Raw genomic sequence first — 26,501 nt, 5'->3', positions numbered from 1 at the left:
GAGGTTTCGATGCCCCAGGCCTCAAGCTGAGCTTCAACTGGGGGCTCATCTGACAGGATGGCAGGGGGTCGGGGGGGTGCTGGCGCTAATCACGTCCTCATCCAATCCCTCCACGGTGCCGCCCAGTGAGGGCAGATGACCCCGCCCCTTAAGGTCTCCTGCCTATGCAGCTTGGTGGGGGCAGCGCGGTTGGGGGGATGGACAGCATGAGGCATCATGAGACACGCCCTCGACCCTCTGCAGTTTGCATACCAGGAGAAGGTGGGAGCGGAGGATGCCATCATCTACATGCTACACCGATCCCTCTCTCACTTGGACAGAGGCAGTGGTGCTGTAAGAATTATGTTTCTGGACTTCTCTAGCACCTTCAACACAATCCAACCTCTGCTCCTTAGGGACAAGCTGACAGAGATGGAAGTAGACTCATACCTGGTGGCATGGATCGTAGACTATCTTACAGACAGACCTCAATATGTGCGTCTCGGGAACAGCAGGTCTGACATTGTGGTCAGCAGCACAGGAGCGCCACAGGGGACTGTACTTTCTCCGGTCCTGTTCAGCCTATAGACATCGGACTTCCAATACAACTCAGAGTCCTGCCACGTGCAAAAGTTCGCTGACGACACTGCTATCGTGGGCTGCATCAGGAGTGGGCAGGAGGAGGAGTACAGGAACCTAATCAAGGACTTTGTGAAATGGTGTGACTCAAACCACCTACACCTGAACACCAGCAAAACCAAGGAGCTGGTGGTGGATTTTAGGAGGCCCAGGCCCATCATGGACCCCGTGATCATCAGAGGTGACTGTGTGCAGAGGGTGCAGACCTATAAATACCTGGGAGTGCAGCTGGATGATAAACTGGACTGGACTGCCAATACTGATGAGCTGTGCCAGAGAGGACAGAGCCGACTATACTTCCTTAGAAGGCTGGCGTCCTTCAACATCTGCAATAAGATGCTGCAGATGTTCTATCAGACGGTTGTGGCGAGCGCCCTCTTCTACGCGGTGGTGTGCTGGGGAGGCAGCATTAAGAGGAAGGACACCTCAGGCCTGGACAAACTGGTGAGGAAGGCAGGCTCTATTGTAGGCATGGAGCTGGACAGTTTGACATCCGTGGCAGAGCGACGGGCGCTGAGCAGACTCCTGTCAATCATGGAGAATCCACTGAACAGGATCATCTCCAGACAGAGGAGCAGCTTCAGAGACAGACTGCTGTCACCGTCCTGCTCCACTGACAGACTGAGGAGATCGTTCCTCCACCACACTATGTGACTCTTCAATTCCACCAGGGGGGGTAAACGTTAACATTATATAAAGTTATTGTCTGTCTGTATACCTGCATTGTTATCACTCTTTAATTTAATATTGTTCTTTATCAGTATGTTGCTGCTGGGGTATGTGAATTTCCCCTTTGGATTAATAAAGTATCTATCTATCACAGGAGAGCCCACCGCAGGACGGAGGAGGAACCCCTTCAGCCCAAACGCGGCTCCTTATTTTGCTCCTTTTCATTTCATTTGCACTTCCTGTTAACTTTGGTCAATCGGCCGGCCGGTTGGCACCCCAACATTCACCAGCTGGACTTGTCGTTCCTCACTCGGGCACAATGTGTGATACGTCTGTGTTAAATTTTCCTCGTCTTTGAGATGTTTGACCCTCTTAAACTTTGATTTTGGGAGGTTTGAGGACGTGGCGGCCATTTTGTCGTGTTTTATTTGGCTTATTTCGTGATGTTTTAATTATTTTGAGCTCCATTTTTGACGGGTCCAGGAAGCCATCCTTGTTGTTATGACGTGAGCTGGGTTGCTAGGGGCGTGGCTTCAGGAGTGTCAAAGGTCGCGCGAGGCAGTGGGACGTGTAAACCCTTAAAGACGTTCCTCTGTTCTCTTTTGATTTCGACCCTTTAGTTACGTTTTTCGACTTTTGTTTTTTTGATCCCAGCATGTCCCGTTTTCTGGTCCTTGTCCTCCAGTATGAGAGCAGCACAGTGGAAGTGTGGACCTGCTGCTGTCTTTGGTTAGAACTGAAGTCCCGTCACCGCTCTGAGAGGACAATTCAGTTTGTTTCTGTATGGCGCCCCCCACTGGAGTAAAGCGTTAGCGGCCCACTGTGCTGAGAACACGGCACGGTAAGCTTGAACTTGCTGAGGCCCGGAAGGACCAGTCTGTGACAGCCACACACTTCGAGGGGACACACGCCACCACCCCTCCATACGACGGAACGGCGGGGGGGGGGGACTTGGGGGGACGCTGCTCCCCCAGGGTCTTGATGGCTACCGTTGAGCTCTTCTGATCAATGTGGCCGTTGTGTAGAGTGCCAGTGTGTGGACGGTCGACTCTTCATGACGTGTGTCAAGGAAGTGCCCACCCGCCCTGTGCTGCCAGTCTTGTAACGGCAGGCTGGCGTTCTTCTGTTTTTGATCCACAGGTGGCACCTCTGGGCCCACCGTGCCTGGCATCAGACCTGCAATGAAGAATGGCGTTGATGGCATGCTGCTGCTTTGAAGAGCTGCTGTTATGGAACCAGAAGGAGAATTGTAGCGGTCCGGTGCCACTCACATTCACACCATCGAAGGGGCGCCAATTTCTTTATTTTTTTGGTCACAGACAGAGACCCAAAATCCACTAAATCAAATAAATGAATTAATAAAATACAAAATGGAAATCTGATAAGCCTCCCCGTCCCCTTGGGTGATCACAAATACAACAATAAACACCAAACTCAAAGCCCCCACAACAACGTCCATGAATGAGTGCCAGTGCAGCAGTAACAGAAGACGTGATGTGGAGTGAAAGGTGACAATCCCAGGGGGCCACTCTCCGTGCCAGCGGTGGTCCTGATGCGGTGAGGGGTGACATTTGTGGGCACGCGCCCTCCAAAGACCAATCCACCACAACTCACATGACAGGCGGGCACACGACAACTTACGGGTCCACAATCCTGGGTAGAAACGCTATTCCACAGGGGTCACGAGACCACCGGGTGAACAGAAACACGGACCACCCTCCCTCGCTGCTTCGCCGGCTCCTTTTCATGATTCCCAATGAGGGCAGTGCCCTCGGGGCAGCTAGGAAATGGAGTCCATTTGAATGGTGTCTGTGACCCGAAGCTGAAGCGTCGTTGGGTCACACAGCAGGACGAGGAGCCTAAGCACACAAATGAAAGCCCAGAGGTTTTGGAGCGGCCAGCCTCGGACCCCATAGAGAGAAGACCCAAAACGAGCTGAGCTGACACGAGGCCCACAAGAAGGCCATCAGACCTACCGAGACACGGGGGTGCCTGACACTTTACTGACGTCACCGTGAACTGAGCACCTGACCAGAATATTCTGAAGATGACCTCAAGTGGCATCGGGTTTGCAGCAGCAGGACAAGGAGCCAAACCACAGCTGCAGGGGTCTGCCATCTTGGGGGTGGCCTGACTTGAACCTGAAATGAGCAGGTGACATCGCAGACCCACCAGAGTGTCTCAGTGTGGACAAAGACTGCCCAAGAGGAACATCAGAGCAAAGAACTTCAGGATGAGGCCCCCGGCTTTTTGGAATAACGACAGCCGAGTCCGAAGCAGAACTCTGTGGGCGACTCTGGGCCTGCCATGTGTGGCGATGGACACGAAGAACATGAGGCCCACAATATGGGTGTGAAGACGTGATGGTGTAGGACCAGAACTTCTGAACGAGTCACGTGTGTGGTTTAAGCAAATCGACTGGCAGTTCTCCAAGGGGGACCCCAAAGATCAGAAGGGCATCAAAGGTACCAAGAAGGGCAAGACTGAGTGGCGAGAAAAAGAAAAGATTCAACAAACCCAATCAAAGCTGTCTGATCTTCTTGGAGCAAGTCGTAGGCTGTGAGTGTCACATTAGGCGATCAGCTTCACGGCCCCTAAAGTGACACGGCCTTTAGACCACCCACCTCATCAGGGCGCATTGAAGTAAACTGAAAACGGCCTCTCCTTGGAATACCGAAACGCTCAGCTGGCCTGACGTCACGTCTCTCAGCTGTCACTCGGACTCTTCAGCTCAGGTTTGTGCAGAGGGGATGGTGGGAAGAGACCAGTGAGTGGCACTGCAAGCCCCCCACAGTGACCTGACGCCCGAGCGCCATTGGGTTATGCAGTCAGACGGGGAGCCAAACGAAGTCTACGACTGAGTGGTTCAGAGGTCAAAGTCCAGACTTGACCCCCCAATAGAGGGGACCTGAAGGATCAGCTGACCAAAGGAGAGTGGGGCGATGCGTAGGGCTGGCATCAGATGACTGGAAGCGTTTCGTTCTGAACGTCAAATAAGTATCGGCACTATGGGGGCGATTACTTTTTCACACGGTGGGGTTGGATAGCTGTGTCCTAAAAACTGCACTTGTGTGTCCACTTAGGTTTCCGTTCTCACTGGTGGCCTGAAGGGCTGAGGGTCCGAGGCCGTCGTTTGTGTCAAATCGACAAAAATTATTGGGGGGGGGGCAAATGTTTCTTCGCAGCAGCCCCTCTAAACTTAAAGGTAAGCCTAACTTACCCTTATCGGGGGTGGACGGGCGGACGGGCACCCCACACATGGCCAGGATTGGCCTCACTGCGCCCAGATGGATGGCAGTTTACTCCGAGGAGACCCACAGTACGCACAGCTCAGCACTCACCTGTAGAGGGCGACATTTCACATGGAAAGCGCAGCGCCGCTCGGAGTTCAATGAGAGACGTGAAGGAGAAACGAGGAAGAGGAGACGGAGGCGACGACGAGGCCGCAGTGTGAGCTGGAGGTTACAAAGGAGCAGAAGACTGCGATTCGGTTAATCCTGAGCAGTCGTGAAGAAGCGTTGGCCTCCATAGGCCACAGAGGTGCCCCCCCACCACCACCACTGCATTAATGGGAGCCGTTTTTTTTTTTTTTTTTTCGGTAGGACACCCACCGCTCCTCATTTGTCGGTGCATAATAAACAGGGGCGGCTTTGATCTCCGCCATGAGGCTCCCCTTTACATATCCGATACAAGGGAGGCCATTAATATTCACCAGGTGGACGGCCGCGGCCTCACATCTCCGTCGTGCCAGTCTCATTACAGCCATAGCAGTGCTATGATGGCACCCTAAGTCAGACGGACGCGCCCATTAGTTATTAATAGCCATTGCCTCCCCGCTCCGGGGGTGAACACGCCGCTCCCTCTTTGACTCTCCTGAAATATTCAAGGGCTTTCACATTTCCCTGACACGCCGTTATCATTTGATTTTCAGAAATCATAAAAATGAGGCGTATTGGGATTGCTGGAGCTAATTGAACCGGTGTCCTTGACTGGACGCGCCTTGTCATGTTAATGCCATTCTGGGTTGGCACGGCGGGGGAGCGCTGCTGGCGTCCTGTCAGGACTTTGGGTGTTCTCCCCGTGCCCGTGTGAGCTTTTCCTTTCAAATCCCCACAGGTCCAGGTACTGGCTGACTGGCACATGTGGCCCTGCGCCGGACTGGCACCACGTCTGAGGTTCGCTATCGGGTCTCAGCTTTAGATGAAGCTGGTTTTACGATGCCATGTCATTTCTCTGAATCCTATCATTTAGAGGAACTCGAGTTCTGCACTCCCGTCCTCATCAATATGGCATGTGGGTCAGACTGGCTGATATGACTTGTGGGGCGCGTTGTTCCGTCATTCGTGTCGCCCGCACGCGGCTTAAATGAGCCCTCCTGATGTCGGCGGTTGACAGGTCCAAATGGAGGCTGACGTGCTTTTAAATTTTTACGTGGCCTCGCTGCTCTCAGCCATTCATTAGGCCTCATTAGGACGTTGAGTGCACAGCAAATGAGGAGGTGGCGTGTGACCCTGATGGCACTTCCGCTGCTTCTTGGGTTCACGATCACCTTTATGATTCGGCAGCGCTGAAGCTCTTCACCGGGGTGGGCATCTTGTGGGCGACTGTGTCAAAGCGTATTGAGGCAACTGGCCTCCCGGGCCCACGTGAGCCCCGACTGTCACACTGAAGAAGTCTCGGGGACTTTGGATGTCAGTGTGGATTGCAGAAGGCCACAAGTGCTCTGATCAGCGAGTTGTGCCCTCGACTCGGCTGAACGGGGGATTTACACTGAAGAGTACCCGGCGGTGTGGTGGTCTCCAGAGCTCCAGGCACCTGGGATCAGAGTGTCAAGGATTACTGCGAGCGAAAATGACAGGGAGATGATAAGAATACGGAGAAGGAAAGTGACAATCAAAAGAGCGCTTAAGCAGCGTGTGTCTAACGGGGCTGATGGGCAAATAAAAACCAGGAGATCATCAGCAACACGGGCAGCAAAACTGAGAGGTGAAAGTCAAAGTCAGAACTTCAGGAACCAGAAGCCCACCAACGGAGAGAATTCTATAACACAAAAGTACGTTGGAGTTTATCCGTAAACTCGGATGACAAAACGCCGCATCAGGTGATCTTTGAACTCGGCACTAACTTTGTTTTCGGCTTGTGACCTCCAGAATCCTTCCCATCAACCCCAGGGCCAAATGGTGACCCCCCCCCCCCAAGAGAAAGAAAATGGCTGGAAACGACTCAACGTCTAAACAGGGGACAGTTTGATTCAGTGGCCAAGCTTGTCACCCGACTTTAACTCCTGTGGGGAGGCCTGAAAAGACGAGTTGGCATCAGTTGGCATCCCGGCTCTGGATCGGAGAAAGGCAGACGTGGCGGGATGTGGAGAAACGATTTGGATTGGAATTTAAGAAACAAGATGGTGCAGTTTGTGGGGGACAGCAAGTGAGGTGGGCTGACAGAGAATCGAGAATCCGTCAAATCATCACAGAGGGACTTGGAGAGCAGACTTGGGGACGATGACATCGAATGTGACAAAATGTAAAAATTACAGGCAGGAAGTAAACATGTGAGGTTTGAATACACAATGGGGGGCTGAAAATCGAGGGTCCACCTTAGGAGAAGAACTCGCAGTGGACTCCACTGTCAGACAGACTGTCAGGTTATATAGCGCCTTGACGTGTGGAGTACAAGTCCCAGGAGGGTCTGCTCAAGTCCTTATAACACACTGGTGAGGCCTCATCTGGAGTCCTGGGGGCAGTTTGGGTCTCCAGGCTACAAAAAGGACAAAGCAGCACAAGAGAAGGTCCAGAGAAGAGCGACTGGGCTGACTGTGGGGCTACAGGGGATGAGTTAGGAGGAAAGATTCAAAGAGCGGAGTCTCTTCAGAGATGAAGAGGAGACCTGACTGAAGTGTTTAAAATGAGGAAGAGAATCAGTCCAGTGGATCAAGACTGTGACGTAAAATTGAGAAGAAATTCAAAGTCCGCCTCATGAGAAGGATTTAGGAGTCGTAGTGGACACTAAGCTATCGACTTCCAGACAGTGTTCAGAAGACATTAAGAAGGCTCACAGTAGGTTAGGTTATATAGCGCCTTGATGTGTGGAGTACGAGTCACAGGAGGTTCTGCTCAAGTCCTTATAACACACTGGTGAGGCCTCATCTGGAGTCCTGGGTGCAGTTTGGGTCTCCAGGCTACAAAAAGGACAAAGCAGCACAAGAGAAGGTCCAGAGAAGAGCAACGAGGCTGACTGTGGGGATACAGGGGATGAGTTAGGAGGAAAGATTAAAGGATTTAGGAGTTGTTGTGGACTCATCACTATCTATATCCAGACAGCAGCCATGAAGAAGGTTCACAGAATGTCAGGTTATATAGCGCCTTGACGTGTGAAGTACAAGTCCCAGGAGGGTCTGCTCAAGTCCTTATAACACACTGGTGAGGCCTCATCTGGAGTCCTGGGTGCAGTTTGGGTCTCCAGGCTACAAAAAGGACATAGCAGCACAAGAGAGGGTCCAGAGAGGAGCTGATTATGGGGGGCTACAGGGGACGAGTTATGAGGAAAGATTCAAAGAGCGGAGCCTCCTCAGAGATGAAGAGGAGACCTGACTGAAGTGTTTAAAATGAGGAAGAGAATTAGTGCTGTGGGACGGGACGGTGACTTTAAAATGAGGTCATCAAGAACACGGGGACACAGCTGTCACACAAACATCGGGAAATAGAGAAGTGCAGAGCCACAGAATGAGTGACCAAGTAGTGTGGTGGGCAGCAGACCCTCAAATCTGTCCTTTTGGAGGAGTTACCTGGACAGGACTGGCGAGTTTTGGTGGGCTGAGTGGCCCGTTCTCGTCCAGACTGTTCTCATGTGGTTTCGTGTCACCGTATGCCACTAGTGTGACAATAAAGCTGCTTGACTTGACGTGACTTTCACCTTTGTTCACATTCGGACCACCTGAGACCCGGCCGGCGCTCCTCCTTTCGTTTTCGGGCCAAACCTCAGGACCCCGACACTCAAATGTCTGTTTGCAGTTGACGCTAATTTCTTTTATTTTCAGACTGAAGCAGGATGTGTGAAGTTATGAGGCAATGAAGTGAAGCCTCCAACTGTGAGAAATCAACGGAGCTCGGGCTAAAGTGGACAATTCAGAGGGGGCCGGGGGTCCGCCACCAGACTAGAGGAGAAGCTGCCAACATTAGCAGCCATACGGCCCGTGAATTGCTAGGATTTGGGGTCCTTCCGTTGTCAGGTCCGATTCCAGCGTTGCTAGGGGCGTGGCCTCTGGGGTCGTGACCTATGCGTAATCGACGCAGCGGCTGTGAGTGCAAATCCATACCCGATATGCGGATACCACACCTCTGAAGGGTTCAGAGTTGATGTTTGTGCTTTTTGGTTTTCACCTCCTTGTCCTCTCGGTTTGGGCCTTCGGTTTCATCTCACTTTACGTTTTCTGGTTTTGTTTCTTATGCACGTCGCTGGCACAACGACAAGGCAGCCCGCCTCCGCCAGCCACGTTGAACCAAAGCCATTCCATGACGTGTGGCCTGGATGCCCCATTAGCCCTCATTGCCCAGAGCTACGGTTATACAAAGACGTCCTCCAAGAATCACCACGGACAGAACGGGGGGGGATTTCCATCGAGAGACCGCTGTAAGTGTGGTGGTGGTGCCCAGAGAGAAGACCCTCGGCTGGACTGGACTGGGATAGAACAATGGAAAGGTCCAGGATGGAGGAGAAATGTGAGGAGAAGGAGAGAAATCCGGACATTGATGAGCGGGAATTCGAAACGGCAAACCGAGAGCGGGACATGCAGAGGGGGGTCAGTGGCGGACCCCATGGCAAACGTGGCGTATCATACAAGCGATGGACAAAATTAAAGTTGATGAGCCATCGAAGGCGTGGTACCCTCCAGGTGATGGAGGTCCACCAATACGTGAAGCTTTATATGGAATATGGGGGGCTCTGACTGGAGTAAAACCTGGGGGCTTTTCTACTTGGCGCCAGGGCTGTAAAGAAAACAGAATAAGACGACCAAATTTAGCTTTGAGGGGGTCAAGGGGTCGGGGGGAGTAAGCCCACCTTCAATGAAAAGCCAAGATGGAGGACTGGCAGGAGCATCAAGCCACATCCAGATAGGCCTAAAGGTATAAGACCAGCAGTAACGTTCCCAGTCAGGAAGTGGAAGCCCCCCTGAGACCCGTCTCGAATTCGGGGTCAAGGCTCGATACGAGGCCTCTTGCCATTCCAAAGGTGTTCGGAGTGGGGGGGCTCTGACCCGACGCCAGTCATCATCTGTGATAAGCGATGAGCCAGGAGGTCTTCAGCATGAGAAGCCCACCGTTGTGATTTAAGGCAGGCAGAACCCGGGGCTGGCACTCAACCAGACGCCCAGCAGGGGGCGCACAAGATGGCGAGGAGCCCCTCTCTCCGAGCGCGCAAGAATGAAATACAGATGTGGGCCGCGGCCCCTTCATCAAGCGGCTCGCCCCCCAAATGCGACTTTCTAATGCCTCTCAATTGGCACAGCCAAAAAAAAAAAAATATTACTAATCTACGGACATTACATTTCAGAAGGCCGATGACAAGAAAGCCCACTTGTGACTGGGAATTCAAATTGATTCATAAATTAATTTTGTCTTTCTGGGTATGGAGGCCGCAGAATTTCTGCCCAATTTGAATCACATATTATAATAAAAATGAATGACCTATCAAGATTTTTAAAGCCTGATCCATCAATACTGGCACGGCGCGTGAATTCTATTCATAACAAATAAGGCCGCCTGACTCGGCGACGGGGGACGCAATTTTCTATGTAGATTCGGCCTGATTATGCGATGACATATGTAATAATGCAAAGTCAAAGTGTTAATGCCCTAATGTTTTTTTTTATGAGCAATTAACTTGAACCGCGCAGTCAACTGAGAAGGGGACCGAGGACCCTCTTGGCGGCTCGCTTGAAAATATTCTTCCATTTATCTGCTTGTCTAAAATGACAGGAACTTCAGTTCAGGACCTCGGAGATCTTATCGTCACCGGGTCAGCGCGCCTGTCATTTGCACCTCCGCATCTGCACCGAGACGCCGCGAATAATAATATCGGTGCAAATGTGGATGTCGACTTTCAATGTCACTTACATTGGGGGGGGGGGGGGGGGGGGGGGGGGCATAGACATCAGGAATCAAAAACCGAGGGGAATAAGAGAAGACGCAGCGGGCATGATGCCCATGTGGAAAACCCACCAGCATGCCAACTGACCAGTGAGGGGTATCTTCTCAGGATTTGGGGGTGGCGGTGGTGGGGGGTAAAAGTGCTGTCCACCAGGGGTCAGAAATGATCTGCTAAGAAGAAGACCAGAATGGAGAATCAGCTCGACTGTTACAAGGGGACTTGGTGGGCAGCGTGCAGGCTCAGACAGATTTGAGGACGATGACATTTAATGTCAGAAAATGCAAAGAATTACAAGTAAATCGTTACATATGAATACACACTGTGTGTATGTGTGGGGGGGGGGGGGGGGGTCTCTGAAATGTGAAAGTACCCCTTAGAAGAAAATAACTAAAGGAGTCCCAAAGCACTAAAGAGTTCCCAAAGCATGCAGTCCCAAACACTTCCAATGCTGCCCACTAGAGGGGGATATCACCGTCAAAACCCTGGCTAGAGGGCTTTAGAAATACAGGAGACAAAGGGGAAAAGAAACAGCAGAGGGTCAAACATCGAGAAATGCAATCAACAAATTAAAGAAACACATGGAGACTCAAAAACTCATTCAAAACAAACCACCAGGAACTGTGGGAGACCCTCTGGATTTTTAGGGTGGAGGGCACTTCCTGACGTGGGGGGACCACCCAGAGGGAGCTTAAATACAGAAACAAAGAATCAAAAGAGACAGAAAGTGTGAATCTGAACCTCAGCCTGACAGGATAGCCAGGAGTCGCAGTGGTCTGGTCAACATCTACAGTAGGGGTCCGAGGTGATCAAGGACTTATATAGCGCCCTGACCTATGAGTTATGGGACGTCATACTTCAGCTTTACAACACACTGGTGAAGCCTCACCTACAAAAAGAGAGAAAGAAAGAAAGAAAGAAAGAAAGAAAGAAAGAAAGAAAGAAAGAAAGAAAGAAAGACATGACAGCACTTGAGGAGGTCCAGAGGGGGGCAACCAGGCTGACTGAAGACTGAGGGGTCTGAGCTATGAGGAGAGGCCTTTAAACAGATGGAGATTAGGAAGTGACTTGGGTGAAGCGTTCACAATTACGACAGGGACTGGCACATCAAAGAACACGGGGACAGAGCTGGAAAGTCACTCAGTGTGTCACAAACAGACATGGAGTAGGTGACAGAGTAGTGGGCTGGGCAGTGGGACTTGGGGACGTTCCACCTGTTGTTATTTTGGACTATCAAGGTGAACAGGATGGACAGGCTTAGCTGGGCTGAGTGGTCTTCTGATGGTCCAAACAAACTGGGAGGGTCCAACGAATGGTCATAAAAGCAACGAGGAGTGAAAACACCGCAGCCACACATCACGGGGGGGCTCAGCGTGTGAATCTCATTGTGGAGATCTTCACTCGGGTCAAATGTGACGACCGCTGAGAAAGTCGAGACTTGGCCACTGTGTCCCATCACCAATTCTTATGCTGCCAAGCTGGATTAAGACCCCCACAGACCCCCTGGGCGACTTTGCCCCTTTAACAGAGAGTCGATCACACTCTTAACAATGCAGTGTGCCGACACCTGGTCACTTAAAGTAGCGCTGCAGCTCTTATTGTTGATTTCGTCCTAAGACTCCATCGTTTCATCGAGTCGGGGAGGGGGTTCCCCGTAGTTCATTTTGACGCCCAGAGACTCGATCGTCTTATCAAGTGGCCGACGAGTTTCAACCTTGGTCCATTCAGAGCATGGATACACGATCATAACATCGGGCGGGGGAGGGGCCCCCCTTGGTGATTTCAATGCAATCATAATCGATTCTTTCATCGAGCGGGGGAGGGGCACCCCTTAGTCATTTCAGCGTACGGATAATCGATTGTTTCATCGGGCGGGGGAGGGGCCCCATTGGTCATTTTGGTGTGCAGATCCTCAATCGTTTCATCGAGCGGGGTAGGTGGTGGTACCCCTTTGGTCGTTTCATTGAGTGATTGGTCAATAGGCCTCTTGATGTCATATGCCCCAGGGTGCCCACCCAGAATGCTCTGATGGTGGGTATCTGCCACCTGTGTTTGGTGTTGTCCTGCTGAGAAATTCAGAGATGTCTATTGAAAAGATGGCGTTTGTATAGAAGTGTATGCTGCTCCAGAATTTGCACTGCTCCTTCTGCACTGCTTTTGCCCTCACAGATGCCAGGGCCACTGATGCACCCCCACCATGCCAGACGCTGGCTGATTACAGCTCTTTGAGACCACGATGGCTGCTTGTCCCAAAACGCGGTTATGAATTGTTGTCTTGTCACCCTGGTCTGTCCTAACCGATGACATCCTCAGGCTGGACACGTCACGTGTGTTATGACGCCGAACTCCGCACCAATAGCAGGGCCAGGATGGTGAAAGTGGGCAGACTTTAATAGCATAATCTGGACTGTGGCATCCATCATCACGAGAAAGTCACCTGCTGGGCTGAACAATGGTGGGACGCCTCGTTCTTTGTGGTTTGAGACACTCGCTCAGTTGGGACTGCAGGTCGTCCAGTGACAATAAATCGATGGGCAGGCTGGGGGTCCCGATGACCGCCGTGTGCGTTTTTATTTATTTGGCTGACTCCTTTATTTAAGGCCACTTATGATGTTGAAGACACAACTGGTGACGTTTCTTTTTGGTTTTCCAGTTGGTGCTCAGGCAGGTCACGTGACTGGCTTGTGGTGTCAGCGGTGGGATTTGAACCCACAGCCTCAGGCCTTGAAGTCCAAAGCCTTAACTGCTATGCCACATTGTGTGTCACGTTTGGTGTTTAGTCATCGTCACCTGTGAGCTCAATCAGCAGTGACAATGGGACAGAAGAATTGCCTCTGGTGACACGCCGCATACGCGAGGACAGCCTCCAGAGTGAGAGGCGAGTGATGACAGTGACAATGGCAACGGTGGCTCATGAAGTGTCACAATTTGAATAGTTCATGACAGTCGGGCTGCGCTTCCTCCTTCCTTAGAAATTGGATTCTCGTTTGGCCTCCACGTCTACTCGGCGCCACTTTAGGAATGAAATGTAACACTTGAAGTGTCTGCAGATGGCATCTTCTATTAATTCATTGTTAAGTACCAATTAACAGTCAAAAAAAGACGTTAATAGAATCAGCCGACAAGTGGGAGGTAAATTTAGAAAGAGCGCCAACGCTAGCGGAGCGGAGCTCCATGGAGCCCACCAAGCAGCGGGCATGGGATCTCAGAAGCAGGGCACAAGTTCACCATCCCTCCTACTGCCAGCCCACCTCTGGCTCGCTACTCGACGGCCCCCCCAAAGCTTTGTCCTTTCTCTCTGGCGCCACCAGCAGGACATTGTGATTTTTCCAACTTTCAGAGTAATCTGCCCAAGTTCAGCTGTGCCAAGCTTGTAGAAGTTGACCCCTGAAGACTCGACGCTGGAAATGCCAAGCCAACAGGGGCTTCTGTGAAGTGCTGAATGAGGGGTCTCAATACTTCTGGGATTTGACTTTTTGAATAAATTTGTTAGTCTTTCTGGGAACGTTTTGTCACGTTGTCATTATGGGTGACTGAGCTTAGACTGGTGGGCCAAAATTATCAAATTTAAAATGAAGCTGACAAGACAATAAAACGTGTCGAATACGGTCTGAGACCACCCGGTGTATATGGGACTTACAGGAGGCACTTTACACACCTTGGGGTCTTTAGTGACCCAGCTTAGATTTGTAAATCAAGCCCCAAATAACCACGACTACGCTATCCCTGAACAGGACACATCTATCTATCTATCTATCTATCTACAAATTAAGTTTTCAGATTTTCGTATTTCCTACACAACCTAAATAGTAACACGCTGGGTGGTCCCATTGTGTGACAGCACAGCTTCATTTGTGTCACCTCTGTGACATCATGGCTCCTGTTCTGCAGTCTGGTGACACTGGGCATGTGTGGCGCCGTCCGTGTTGTCTGCCCACCTTGGCGCCTGCTTCAGGTGATGTGGCCTCGGCTGGCTGACTCTGAGCAGTGGCTGCCACCCCGTGTGCCCCCCACCTCTGTCACAAGTATCTGTCGGAGGATCACCTCATGGGCTCCATCGAGGTATGTGATAACCCGCCGGGCTGAGGGGGCGCTGTCACTTAAAATCTGTCCCAAGAATCCGCCCAGTGAGGGCACTTAGCCCCGCCCCCTTCCAGTTTGCATGATTTAAGGAGCCTGGAAGGAGTCGTCATTAGCAGCCCACCTGATGGCCCACCAGTGATTCCCACTTATTGAAGCCAAGAGACGCATTTCTTGTTGGACTTTCACTTATTAAATGGGACGACCTGCCTGGTGTCCCAACTCTTCATCCGCTATATGACCTGCCAATCCTGCATTGGGCACACCCCCTTCCTCCTCCTCCTCTTCAGCTGAGTTCCGCCCCTCGCCTCTCGTGACTTTAATCTGCGCTGCCTTCCTCTGTTGTCCATCGTTTGTCTCTCGGTGTCTCATTGACTCGTCTTCTGCCACCAATGATGGCACTTGCTGGGCTGGCAAGCGTGGCGCCATTTCTTTGATCTCTTTTCTCTCTGACTTTGTAAATTGTTATCCTTATCGAATCTAAATACCTAAATAACAAACAACAAGCTAGAAGTACCAACTGTAATCCAAAGAAATTAAAGGACAAGTGTCTGTGTGCCCGTCTGGTTGCTATGTCTCTGTCATGCCAATAGAAGGAGCATCACAAACATTTGTAGTAATAAAATGCACTGCATTTTTCATTCCAACAGATGGCGCATCATAAAAAATGCTGTAATATCTCAGTATGTGGTTTGAGGTGGGCATCCTTGAGCTTTAAATGCCCAACACCTTAGCTATGGGGCGAACATGTGGGCTCCACCCAGCCTGGGACTTGCTCACCCGCCGAGAGCCCACCAATGGAGACCCTGACCTGCTGGGTTCATGGCTGCATTTTGAGGGTCTCGCCTGTTTTGTTTTGGAGGAGACCCCATTCACTTGTGCGTCTGTTTGTTTTCTCATCTGTCTTGTCATTCAGTCAGATGGCAGACATGAAGACCACGACTCCTCGTCCCGTCACCCTTTGAGTTTTCCCTTTTTGTTTTCTGGATGGTTGCCCCCAACCCCAGTAATGCACCACTTTTTTTTTACATTTCAGAAGATGCCGCCCTTCCAGTAACAGAGTGTTCATATGACGTCAGCCACACGGTGTCACGTGTCCCAAATTTGTACTTCGAAAGGACAAAGTCGCTTGAGAAAGTTTAGGCGGTTTGAGTTCGGCTTTATTTATCTCGCTTCCCTCATTGTGACCAACTGATTGATGAGACGCGTGGGGAGACGAGAGATCCCCAGGTGTGCTGCCTCTAAGTAGGGCACCTCGTCACGCCCATTAGCACACTTGAAGGAAGGCCCCGCACTGGCACTACGCCAGGCCTCGGTCCTCACCATCCCACCCGAGCGCCGCTCACCTGTGTGCCAGCGGTGCAAGTGCTTTAAAAAGAGAGAGACACAGTGCCAGCCATGCCAACGTAAAGCAAGCATGTGGCTCAGTGTGGCAGTGATGAAGTGTCACCGAGATTAAGGGTCAAGTCACCGGCTCAGTCAGGGTCTCTGCACAGTTCTCCCTCTGTCATGGTGGTCTCAAACAACCTGATTGCTCCCAGAAGCCAAAAGGCTGGAAATGAATGACTGTCAGTGTGAGTGTGTGAGTGTGACCTGAGACTGACTGGCAGCCAGCACCTTTGTTACTCTGCACTCTACACTGGGCTGCTGGGTTAGGCTGCGTCTCCTCGTGAGCCTCACATTAAAAAGAGCAGAATTAGAAAAGGAAAAGCACCAAAAGACAAACAGACGGATATGAAAGGCACTATATAGATAAATAGATATGAGCGGCAAGAAAAAGAAGACGGACAGATGGATGGATACAAAAGGCACAAGATAACAGATACAAAGGCACTATATAATAGAAAGATACCTGTGCTTTATAAAAATAAAGAAGACAGACATAAAAGACTTGTTAAAGGCACTGGGAAAGGCACTATATAACAATAGATAGATAGTGTAGTTGGCAGGATTAGAGAGATAAATAGAGTGAAAGGCACTATATACTGATAGATAGATAGATAGATAGGTAGAGTGAAAGGCACTATATGATAGATAGATAGATAGATAATGAAAGGCACTATATAATACGAGATAGATAGAGTGAAAGGCACTATATAATAGATAGATAGATAGATAGATAGATAGATAGATAGATAGATAGATAGATAGATAGATAGATAGAGTGAAAGGCACTAGATAGATAAATATAACTATGAACAATAACATTAAATGTGCATGAAAGTTAAAATATTCTAAGACTGAAAATGTTACAGAGGAAAGTCACCAAAATGTGTAACTTTACACTTGTGAACTGTTTAAAATGCTGCATATTAATGAGCAGATGTTTGTGTGACTGCTAATCGCACATGTCACATGTAATTGTCACTTATTAAATATGTAAATATAAACAGATTCAGGCTTAAGAGGCGACACATTGTTACTGTACACGACAGAACAAACCAAACTGAGAACTGCTAGTTATATAGCGCCTTTCACTCTATCTATCTCTCATATAGCGCCTTTCTTGCCTTTTTTCCCACCTGCTGATGTATCATGCAGTGCCTATCATTTCTTTCTGGGGTCCTTTGGTCCGAGCCCCCCACAGTGGTGTTGCCACTCCCTGGTCTTCATGCCGCCCTTTTTTCTTCTGTGTGGCTCAGCCTGGTTGTTGATTTTCAAAGCCATCAAAGATTTCCCAATAAAGCACAATGCCCCTCAAACGTCCCCCCTGCCTCCACCCCCCCCAAGGTCCTGTGATTCGTATGCTGAACAAACTGAAGGACTTTTTTGTTTGTGTTTTGACCCTCATTGCAGTTTTGTTTCTCCATCCGGCCCACCCCCCCCCCCCCATTCAGATGCCCACCTGCCCACCCATCCATCCCTCATATTCAAGGGTCAGTCCCTCTGCCATCCCTCCCTTCATTTACTGGACCCACTTATATAGAAGCCAAGTCTGGATGAGATGCCTGGAGTGGTCCCTGAGTGGTCCGGCAGCTCGCTCGATTATATTGATGACACAGTAGGTGCCCAGGGCATTGTCTACAGTGTAATGACACAATCGGACGGGGGGCCGACTTGCTTGTATTTTTTGTTTTGTCTGCTGACCTTTGTAACTTTGACCCCTGAGGGCGATGGCCCACTGCCACCTCTGGGTGCCCGTTCAGGCCTCAGTGTCACAAAGGGGGCCGCATCAAGTCTTGAGGACCTCCGTTCTTGGTCCACAACCCCCCCGCTTTTCTTCCGAACTCAGATGGAATTCCGATGGCAAACGCACTGCGCAGACGAGGATCACGCGGGCCGTTCTCGGCTGAATCAGCTGTCAGAAGCCCGTCACTCGCTCCTCTCGTCTGATCCTTGCCGGGGTTTGGGGGGCCCCTCGCCGCCAGTGGTCCGTTTCATGTGGTTTTTGAACGGATTTCCTCAGGGCCGCCCTGCCACTGTTAATTTTGGGCTGCTGAGCGGCTAACTTTAGAAAGTGCTTAGCATGTGCCTTTGCTGTTTCTCCTTTTGCTCGTTCCCTGAGGTGAGCCATGCTGTGCCCGCGCTGTCGAGCCACGTGATTTAACTCCATCGGCACAAGCTGGCAGCACTGCGTCCTCACAGCTCCAGGGTCCTGCCTGGCATTTGCAGCTCCTTCCATGCCCACTCAGGGCTCCACTTCACCAAAACAGGCAGAAGCTCAGCTGAACTCTGAGAGGACATGCCAACTGTACATGGGGGGGCACCCGAGCCTGCAAGGTCCAGTGGCAGTAATGCCCCACATTTACACATCAATAACACAAAGACCACCCTGACTGGCCACTCTGGACTGTCCCCAAGTGAGTGACACTGAACTAGCACCCCACATGCAATAAAGCGGGCTTGGGAATGAGATGAGGTGCCAATTAGCATGGCAGGGTGTGCAAAGAGGGCACAAGTGATGGACTGGAGAAACCTGCTGTGCAAGCTCTGCAAACTGGAATTGATGATCCTGGGAAATGACATCCTGGACACACAGGACATGGGGAAGATATGCCCATCTGGCAGCGCAATGGCAACTGAGCGGGTGCCCAGTGGACTCCATTGTCATCCTCACCTTCTAGTATGGCACCTGCCTGGCTCAAGATGGTAAAGCACTGCAGAGGGTGGTGAAGGTGGCATAGAATGGGATTGGCACCCAGCATGCTTCTCTTCAGGACGCTCACAACAGGAGGATTGAAGAGCTCAGGCACGCGGCGCTCCTCCTTAAAGGCCATTGGCACTCACAATGGCAGATTCAGGGCCAATCCAAATATGGTAACGTGTGTGTGTGCCCAGAATGGTCGAGTGCCTTCACCCCAACTGGAAAGTACAACTGAACTATTGGCGTGTGGTGAGGACGTCACTGGAAAGTCAAATGTCTTAGGGTGGGCTAAGAGGTTCATTGAGGGGCGAGAAGAACACCAGAAGTAGACCACCCATCACCCTGCCCACCTCACTTGGCCCCTTGTGATTTCGGGTTCTTCCCAAACATAAAAATGGCCACGAAAGGACGAAGACTCTCAGACATTCCAGGCCTCCAGCATAATGTGATGACAAAGGACCTCAAGCTGCGGGGACGTGACCAGCAATGGCAGTGTCACCTGACTCGATGTCCAGCTGAGGAAGCACAGGACTTGGACGGTGACGGCAGCTGCGGGCGCACAGAAAGGCTCACGTTATTTCTAGAGCTTCATTCCAGGAATTAAATTGTCACAACGACGACATTTACTGATATAACACACCTGTATAAGTCACACCTCGAATACACAATATGTGTGTGTGGCCACCGTAATAAAAGGAAAAGCGTCTGTGTGTCCATCCCGTTGCTATGTCTGTCATTCCAACACATGGCGCATCACCAACATTAGCACCACTTTTACAAACCCCATCCCAAATGACATATAACAGAGACAGAGAGGCCAAGTGGACACACAAGACACAAAAGCGCTTGTTCGTTTATTAAGGTGGTCTCGCTAAGACCGGTTGAAATGTAACAAGCTGGTTTCAGTCTGTCCAGCCGTTGGCACCTGTCGGGCGTATTCAGTATCAACATTAGCAGTGCGCCGTCTCATTGGAATGTGTTTGGTAACGTACTGTATGTAGTAACAAAATGCGTAACATTTTTCTTTCCAACAGATGGTGCATCACAAGCATTAGCACTGCTTTTACGAATCCCATACCAAATGGCACATAACAGAGACACAGGCCCTGCCTTACCCACTATGCGAAGTCTGCTCACAAGGTGGTCTACGTTAGTACCCACCTTTGTTCCCCTTCTCCGAAGCCCACTGTGTCACCACTAAACTGCCTCCATTACCGTAATATAAGATTGGGCCAGCTGACTGCACACTGCCACTGACCCCAAGGCTCCCATCTGTTGTCCCCCACATGTCAATCACCTGCCGCAGCTGTCATCGTCCTCTCCAGAACTCCATCAGGTGAAGACGCCTGGGATTTTTGACGTTCAGACGTCTCCATTTTAATTAAAGAGCTCAGAATGTGAAAACCGTGCAGACTCGGGGTCCGACCACCGAACTTGGGGACCACCACTCTAACCAGGCGGATGACCTGCTCATGAGCCTTTCCTGTCTGTTCTTGTGACAGACTGGCATCAAAGCCGGGTAGAGGAACACCAAGCCAACATAATGGACAGACAGTGGGAGACTGGGTGGCAAGGGGTCCCAGTTTGGCCACCAGCAGGGCTGCATGACACTTATAGTGGTGATGGGCATCTCTGGTGGGAGCTGCTGGCGCTCTGTGACTTCTTTTTGTTCTAAAAATTAAACCTGAAATTGAAGGGGAGAAAAAATCCAGGAATACAATATGGGAGGATTGAGACGGGGCAACAAAAGACGAGTGCAGGGAATGTGAACAGGGAGGTGAGAAGGTTACCGTATCTCAAGGAGAGGATTTTGAAAGTTGAATGGCTGTATGTTTTGTCCCCCCCCCCCACCCCCCCCCCCCCCCCCTGCGTACACGGGACAAAAATTCCCCTAAAACCCGATACGTTGGAAATGGTCAAATTCTCCTTACGCCGTACCGTTCAGTTCAATTTCTTCATAACGTTTCGAGGGTTCGCTCATACAGTCGTAGTGTAAGCACGCTGGGCTGCGCTCCACCCTTCACGTGGGTCAGAACGCCACCTTCTGGGCTCATCCGAAGTAAGCAATGCCACCCCGGGACGCGAGTAGGCGTGGTCACTAATGCTGTCATCTCCGAGAAGACGTCTGAATGACGCCAACTGACTCCGCCCCTTCCAGTCAGAAGACTTGAAATCCAAGGGGCTCCCGGGAGGTAGTGTCTCGTTTGGACCCCCGAGTGTCGCTCTACCTGGAGGAGATACCTTTGCTTCATCTGCACCAACAAGCGCCAAAGCCACTATTAAAAGGGGCATCCCAGTTGGCACCCCAATCATTTATTCTTGGGACGCGTGCCGTACTTCGCTCGACCCCACTGATGTATCCCATTTGAGACTTTGAGGAGTAAGGTGAGGTGAGGTGCTGAGTAATCGCAGCGTGGGAGAGAGCGACGAGTAGCCTCACCTGACCTGCTCGACTCTCAGGCCCAGTAATCCTCGTGCCCTCCGTGTCTCCATAGCACTCTCACTAATCACGGGGGCCGGAGAGTGGAGACGTGTCACGTGTTGATTCGCACACGCAAGTCGGGATTCTCTATAAGGGACATTAACTCTTTCGGGGCTGGATGTCGACTTTTGTTGGCAGGGAGGGGTTGAGGGTAGAAAGCAGCTGCACACGGTGACAAAACCCGCCATTACGTTTGAGTTCGACTCTCTTTGCCAGAAGGAAAGTTAGCTTCATTGGGTTGACCGAGATTCCCCTGCGCTTGCGGGAGCAGCGAAGAGCAAACGACGACAAAAATGGTATTGACATCTGGCGAGAGATCGGAGCGAACGCACAAAGCACACTACAGTACTCGGAGCGGTGGCTCTGAGGATAGGGATCTGCACTGGCTAATCGGAAGGTTGCCGGTTCGAATCCCGTAAATGCCAATTGGGACTCTGCTCTGGTGGGGCCCTTAACCTGCAATGGCTGAGCGCTTTGAGTAGTGAGAAAAGCGCTATATAAATGCAAAGAATTATTAATATTAGTACTCCGAGGACGACGTTTTGTATATTATCTCTGAATTGGACTCTGACAGGGCAAGGGCAAGAGTACAGCAGTCAGGAAAGGGCATATATACAGTAGGATGATAAGTACTGTAAATGTATTTAGATTTGATTGACGTGTATCCATGTCCATTTTGAGCTGTAAAATTGATTTGCTGATTAGCTTTGGGGTGGCACGGTGGCGCAGTGTTAGCGCCGCTGCCTCGCAGTAAGGTGGGTTCACTTCCCGGGTCCTCCCTTTGTGGAGTCTGCATGTTCTCCCCATGTCTGTGTGGGGTTCCCTCCACAGTCCAAAGACATGCAGGTGAGGTGCATCAGCGATCCTAAATTGTCCCTAGTGTGTGTCCTGGCACCCTAACCCTGGAGATTTGTTCCTGCCTTGCACCCTGTGCTGGCTGGGATTAACTCCAGCAGACCCCCCGTGACCCTGTGTTAGGATAATGGATGGACTCTGACCTGTCGCAGGTGATCTAGAGATCGAGATTGAAAACGAAAGCGAGGTACCGCCACCCGCTGATCGATCTCCAGCTAACTGTGGGGCCGAACATGTCTGTGTAGATGAAGACCGCCACTCATAATGACATGAGGTACAAACCCATCATGCAAAGACAGCCCTTCAGCCGTCCTGCCACCCGTGAGCGTCTCGAGCGTCCACAGCACCCAGCGACTGATTGTTTAGGTTTGATTTATGTGCGAGACCCTCGCTTTGGCTGTTTTTCAGCCCTCAAAGAGTTAATGGACCTAAGAAGGGCTCTCTGGCCGTACGGCTAAGTGCTGCGTTACGGGTGGTCTTCAGCATGTTTTTATTGTGCCCTTGACGCCATTTTCATTTGAGTGGGTTAACAAAGATTCCACGCAATGCATGTTGGTAAAAAAATTACTGCATCTTTATAAAATGTACAAAAGCTATGTACACATTCAGCACGCGTCCTCTGGTGCTCACGCTCACTCAAGGATATAAAAGGCAAATTTTGAAATTCCAGCAGCCCCCCCCCCCCCCCCCCCCCCCCCCCCCAAATCGTAGCCATCTCCCAAAGCGTCACGTCGTCCCGACTCCTCGACTTTCTTACATTTCCCACCCCCAACGTTTCAATTAAGCTGCCATCCTGGGAGAAGCATAGCCTAACAGAAATGGCCCCCACCTAAAGTGGGCATCTCTTTTTCGAGTTTCTATGGATGGGCTTCTTTGGGCTATTTACACAGCGACCCTCCTTTGCGGTGCCCCTCTCACGTCGAGCACCTCGGGGTCTCTTTACAGTCACTCGCCTAACACAAATTTACAGACGTAGGGTACGTGGAGATCGACGTAGCGAAACGCCGCTCCTGCTCCAAAAAGTAATTCGCCATCAACATCGGAAGAAGAGCTCCGTCCACGCGTGGTGCCCTGGGTTTGGCTTATCGTTCGTTCGTCGTTCTTCTGACTACGTGACAGGCACGTCGTTCGCGTGTTGCAAATCAACGCAGTTTTTGGAATTTACAAGAAGAGACTGCAACCGACTGCGTGTAGCCCGTCTTACAATCCGGAGGTTTCCGGTCGTCTGTATCCGAGAAAACGACTACAACGTGATATTTCTCTTGTCCAGATCATGGAGTGTTTCCGCCTCGCTCAACATCCAAACAGCAACCTTTGGGTCCAACAGGCGGGCGAACGTCCAGAAACGGTTAGTAACCAAAAAAAAACAAAAAACAAATCCAACGTGAAAAGGAAAGCGATTCCTTCTCGACACCTTGGGTCGGCGCTCCGTTAAGACAGCATGTTGAGGAATTTGCTCTCCTCTGCCAGGGCCGTCAACATGGAGCTCATGTCTCCAATGGCCATGTTGGTGACGCCACCTGGCACCGAAGGGAGCGTCAAAGAGTTGCGGGGAGTGGTGAGCCTGGAGGAATTCTGCGAGAGGTTCTGCAGGATGCTGGGACTCAAGGTTCCCGACATTAAGCTGGAGTGGTCTCCGTCATCCATGATGGCGTCGAAGTCTATCTGAGCATGCTCCATACTCTGAGAGTCCACTGTGCTTGATACCTGATTGACACCCGGAGATGGCATGGCGTTGGCTTTCGATTCCAAGGAACACACCTGGGAATGCTGCGCCGCGCACGACAAATGCGCCGGGAAATTTCCATTGGGCTCATACATGTGAATCTGTCCTGAATAAAACATCGTAGCGGCGTTCCAGTTTCCGTTTGGGCACTGAGAGGCTGCCAGACTCGGTGGCCTTTTAGGACTGGCTTCTGATGAGTTGTGGCCAGGGCTCGTGCCAGTCAGAGACTGGGGGCTCCTCAGGAGGTTTTGGGAGCTCATGGCTTCCCGTTGCCTACTCATTGGACTGGGCCCAAGAGGAGGACGGGGTTGCATCGCTGAACTGTTAAAGCGTTGGCCAACGGGGTTCATGGTGCCAGCTTCGGGCTGCCTGTTAAAGTACTGCTGCCCAGGGCTCATTTGGGGCACCATTGGGTTAAACCCGTCATGATTGGCTACATAGGCCATGTGACCTTGACTCCCATTGGATGATCCATAGCTCTGCTCTACTGGGTTCTGCGTTACCATCCCCGTATTGCTATTGGCCGCCATTTGGTTGCCGGTGCAAGCTGACATTTGACCGATGTTGGCGTTCATCAAATTTGGGTTCATCATCGTGCTGTTTTGGTTGAACTGCTGAGGGTTCTCATTGGCGTTCTGACAGTTTGACGGCCTTTGCAGCATGCAGGTCGCCCGTACGCCATTGTACCCCGCACTCCTCTGCATACAGTTCTGTGGAGGCAGGTTCACGTCATTCGCCACCGTGGGCTGATGGTTGGCGTTAAGATTTTGGTACTGGCTGAAGTTTTGTCGTTGCTGCACCACTGCCAAGTTTGTCCGGACGAACGGCTGTTTTGTCTGGTTTGGCATCGTGTCCACCGTGCCTGAGCTGACTTCGTTCCACTGGACGGGCATGCTGTTCTCTCTGGGAGAGGGCTGGAACTGCTGGGGACGCCCCGGACTCATTTGGCACGCTGGCATCATTGGCAGGTTGTGGTTCATACCGGTTTCTGCCACTTCCAGCCGGTGCTGGTTACAGAACTGCTGCTGCTGCAAGTTCAGGTTTCCCTGGAAGGCCTGCCCTGGGCTCCCATAACCCGTGGAACTCCTGGCCTGGGTGGACACGTTATTCTGAGATTTTAGGTACTGCACCACGTCATCTGGTAGCATGATGTCGTCTTCTGGACTCGAGTTGTCTGCATCGCCCGATGCAGTTTCCATGGCAACATTCTCTGTGATGCTTGGTGGCCTGGAAGCGCAGACGTACCTGTGGGGACTGCTTTGCAAGTAGGCGTAATTCTGCAGGGTTAAGTTCCTCCGCTCCACTGGCTGTGTTAAGGGGTTCACGCTGTTTGTGCTGTTGAAGCGTGGAAATCTTGGCATTGCCGTAGCGTCGATATTTGGCCGCCGGATAGGATCGCTCGCCCTCCTGTTTAAACTGCCCGGCACTTCGTGGGGCATCATGCTCGATGTGGCGTAGCCGCTGTCACTGCATCGCCTGGGAACTGTTGGCAGTAAGAAGGGGACAGACGCGGACTCGTGCACGTCACCGAGTAGAGACATCCTCGTGCGGAGACCCATACGGTCCATGTTAAGCAGAGGGGTCGGTGGTGGTCCACCGGTGGCAGCCGCATATTTGGCTTTGAGCCTGTAATGTTGGGCAGGAGTGAGGTTCAAGACATTAGGGATATCGCCACATTGGCTCGCCTCACTGGAACGGCGCGACATGTCTGTGGAGATGGGATCGTACGAGTCTGCTGAGCTGACATTGTTTGGACGACCACCAAACTGGGAAGCATCGCTGGAGCGGCGGCTGGAGTAGCAGGGCGAGATGCCCGATGACCGCCTGCTGACCGTGTAGGCCGAGCTGATGGTGCTCGTTGTGCTGTCCCTGCGCTCACTCAGCTGGCTGAGCATTGTCATCTCGCTGCTGGGGAACTCGCTCTTCCTTGGGTTGGGCAGGAGAGAACTGGAGGCACCAACACTCAACTTGTCCAGCAGAGAACCTGAGGAAAGAGAAAAGAGCCATTGGTACAAGACTGGCATGGGGCGAAACCAGCAAGCAGTCCTATGGGGTTTTAATTATAAGGAACGCAGGTGCTCAACAATCAAAAATGGGCCAAGTTTGACCAATTAGGGGACCTCCCTTCAGTGCATCCCCCTCATTATCTTGATGAGATCCTTTATGAAAGTTCTTAAGGTTTCTGCTTCATCTCCCAAGCTTGTAATCTGTGGTGGATTCCCACCATCCTTTGGGGTTTCTATTTTAAATGTACTTCCCCTAAATCACCACTAGGTGTCTTAGATTACAGGATTCACTATTTAAATGAAAGAATTCCGACAAATCAGTTTTATGGAGAATGTTGAAGACTCTGGTTAGGTCCCCATGCAAACTTCTCTGCTTGTAAATGCCACACAAACACTTCCAACGCACTCGCTTGCCAGCTTTAGCATCTCACCGTTGTCTCCGGCCTCACTTACTTACTTTACCAGGTGAACCCGAGTCCATTACTAATCGCAAACGCAAGTTCAAGTGAAAGCCCAGTTGTGACTTGCAGGGTCACATCTGGTCCCTCTGAAACTTCCTTCAGGTCAGGGTGTAGCCTCCATTCTGATCCGGTGCTCCAGTGTAGACCACCCCCTACTGCCCCCTGCAATCCTACCCTTAATACTGGCCTAAAGGAATAACCCTTCTTTTACATAAGGAGAGCCATCGGGTCTTCGTCCCACTTGACTTTTACTCCTTGCCTACTGAAATCGCTTGCATTTGTAGTTCTGACCAGGTGTCTCCTCCGTGATGTGTAGAAGTGCTTTGGGCCCACCCGTCGAGACGAGCGCTATATCAGAGCAAATGAACTAAAGGCG

The 26,501-nt window shown here is 51.2% G+C and overlaps 2 protein-coding genes across 3 annotated transcripts in view; one reads left to right on the top strand and one right to left on the bottom strand.

Annotated features, from left to right (window-relative positions):
- Window positions 1-26,501, top strand: part of clasp1a (cytoplasmic linker associated protein 1a) — a 991,009-nt gene that overhangs the window by 557,548 nt on the left and 406,960 nt on the right. The gene's annotated exons all lie outside the window — the stretch shown is intronic.
- The window catches only part of gli2a (GLI family zinc finger 2a), a 256,466-nt gene continuing 252,594 nt past the window's right edge, over window positions 22,630-26,501 (bottom strand). For both annotated transcript variants that reach the window (XM_028808058.2, XM_051930297.1), the window contains one exon: window positions 22,630-25,642. In XM_028808058.2, the coding sequence (XP_028663891.1) occupies window positions 23,364-25,642 (2,279 nt within the window). In that variant the 3' untranslated portion in view covers window positions 22,630-23,363. The remainder of the gene's footprint in view (window positions 25,643-26,501) is intronic.

This window comes from Erpetoichthys calabaricus, chromosome 8 (assembly GCF_900747795.2).
Source record: "Erpetoichthys calabaricus chromosome 8, fErpCal1.3, whole genome shotgun sequence".
NCBI classification, from domain to species: domain Eukaryota; kingdom Metazoa; phylum Chordata; class Cladistia; order Polypteriformes; family Polypteridae; genus Erpetoichthys; species Erpetoichthys calabaricus.
This window is presented reverse-complemented; position numbering and strand designations above follow the sequence as displayed.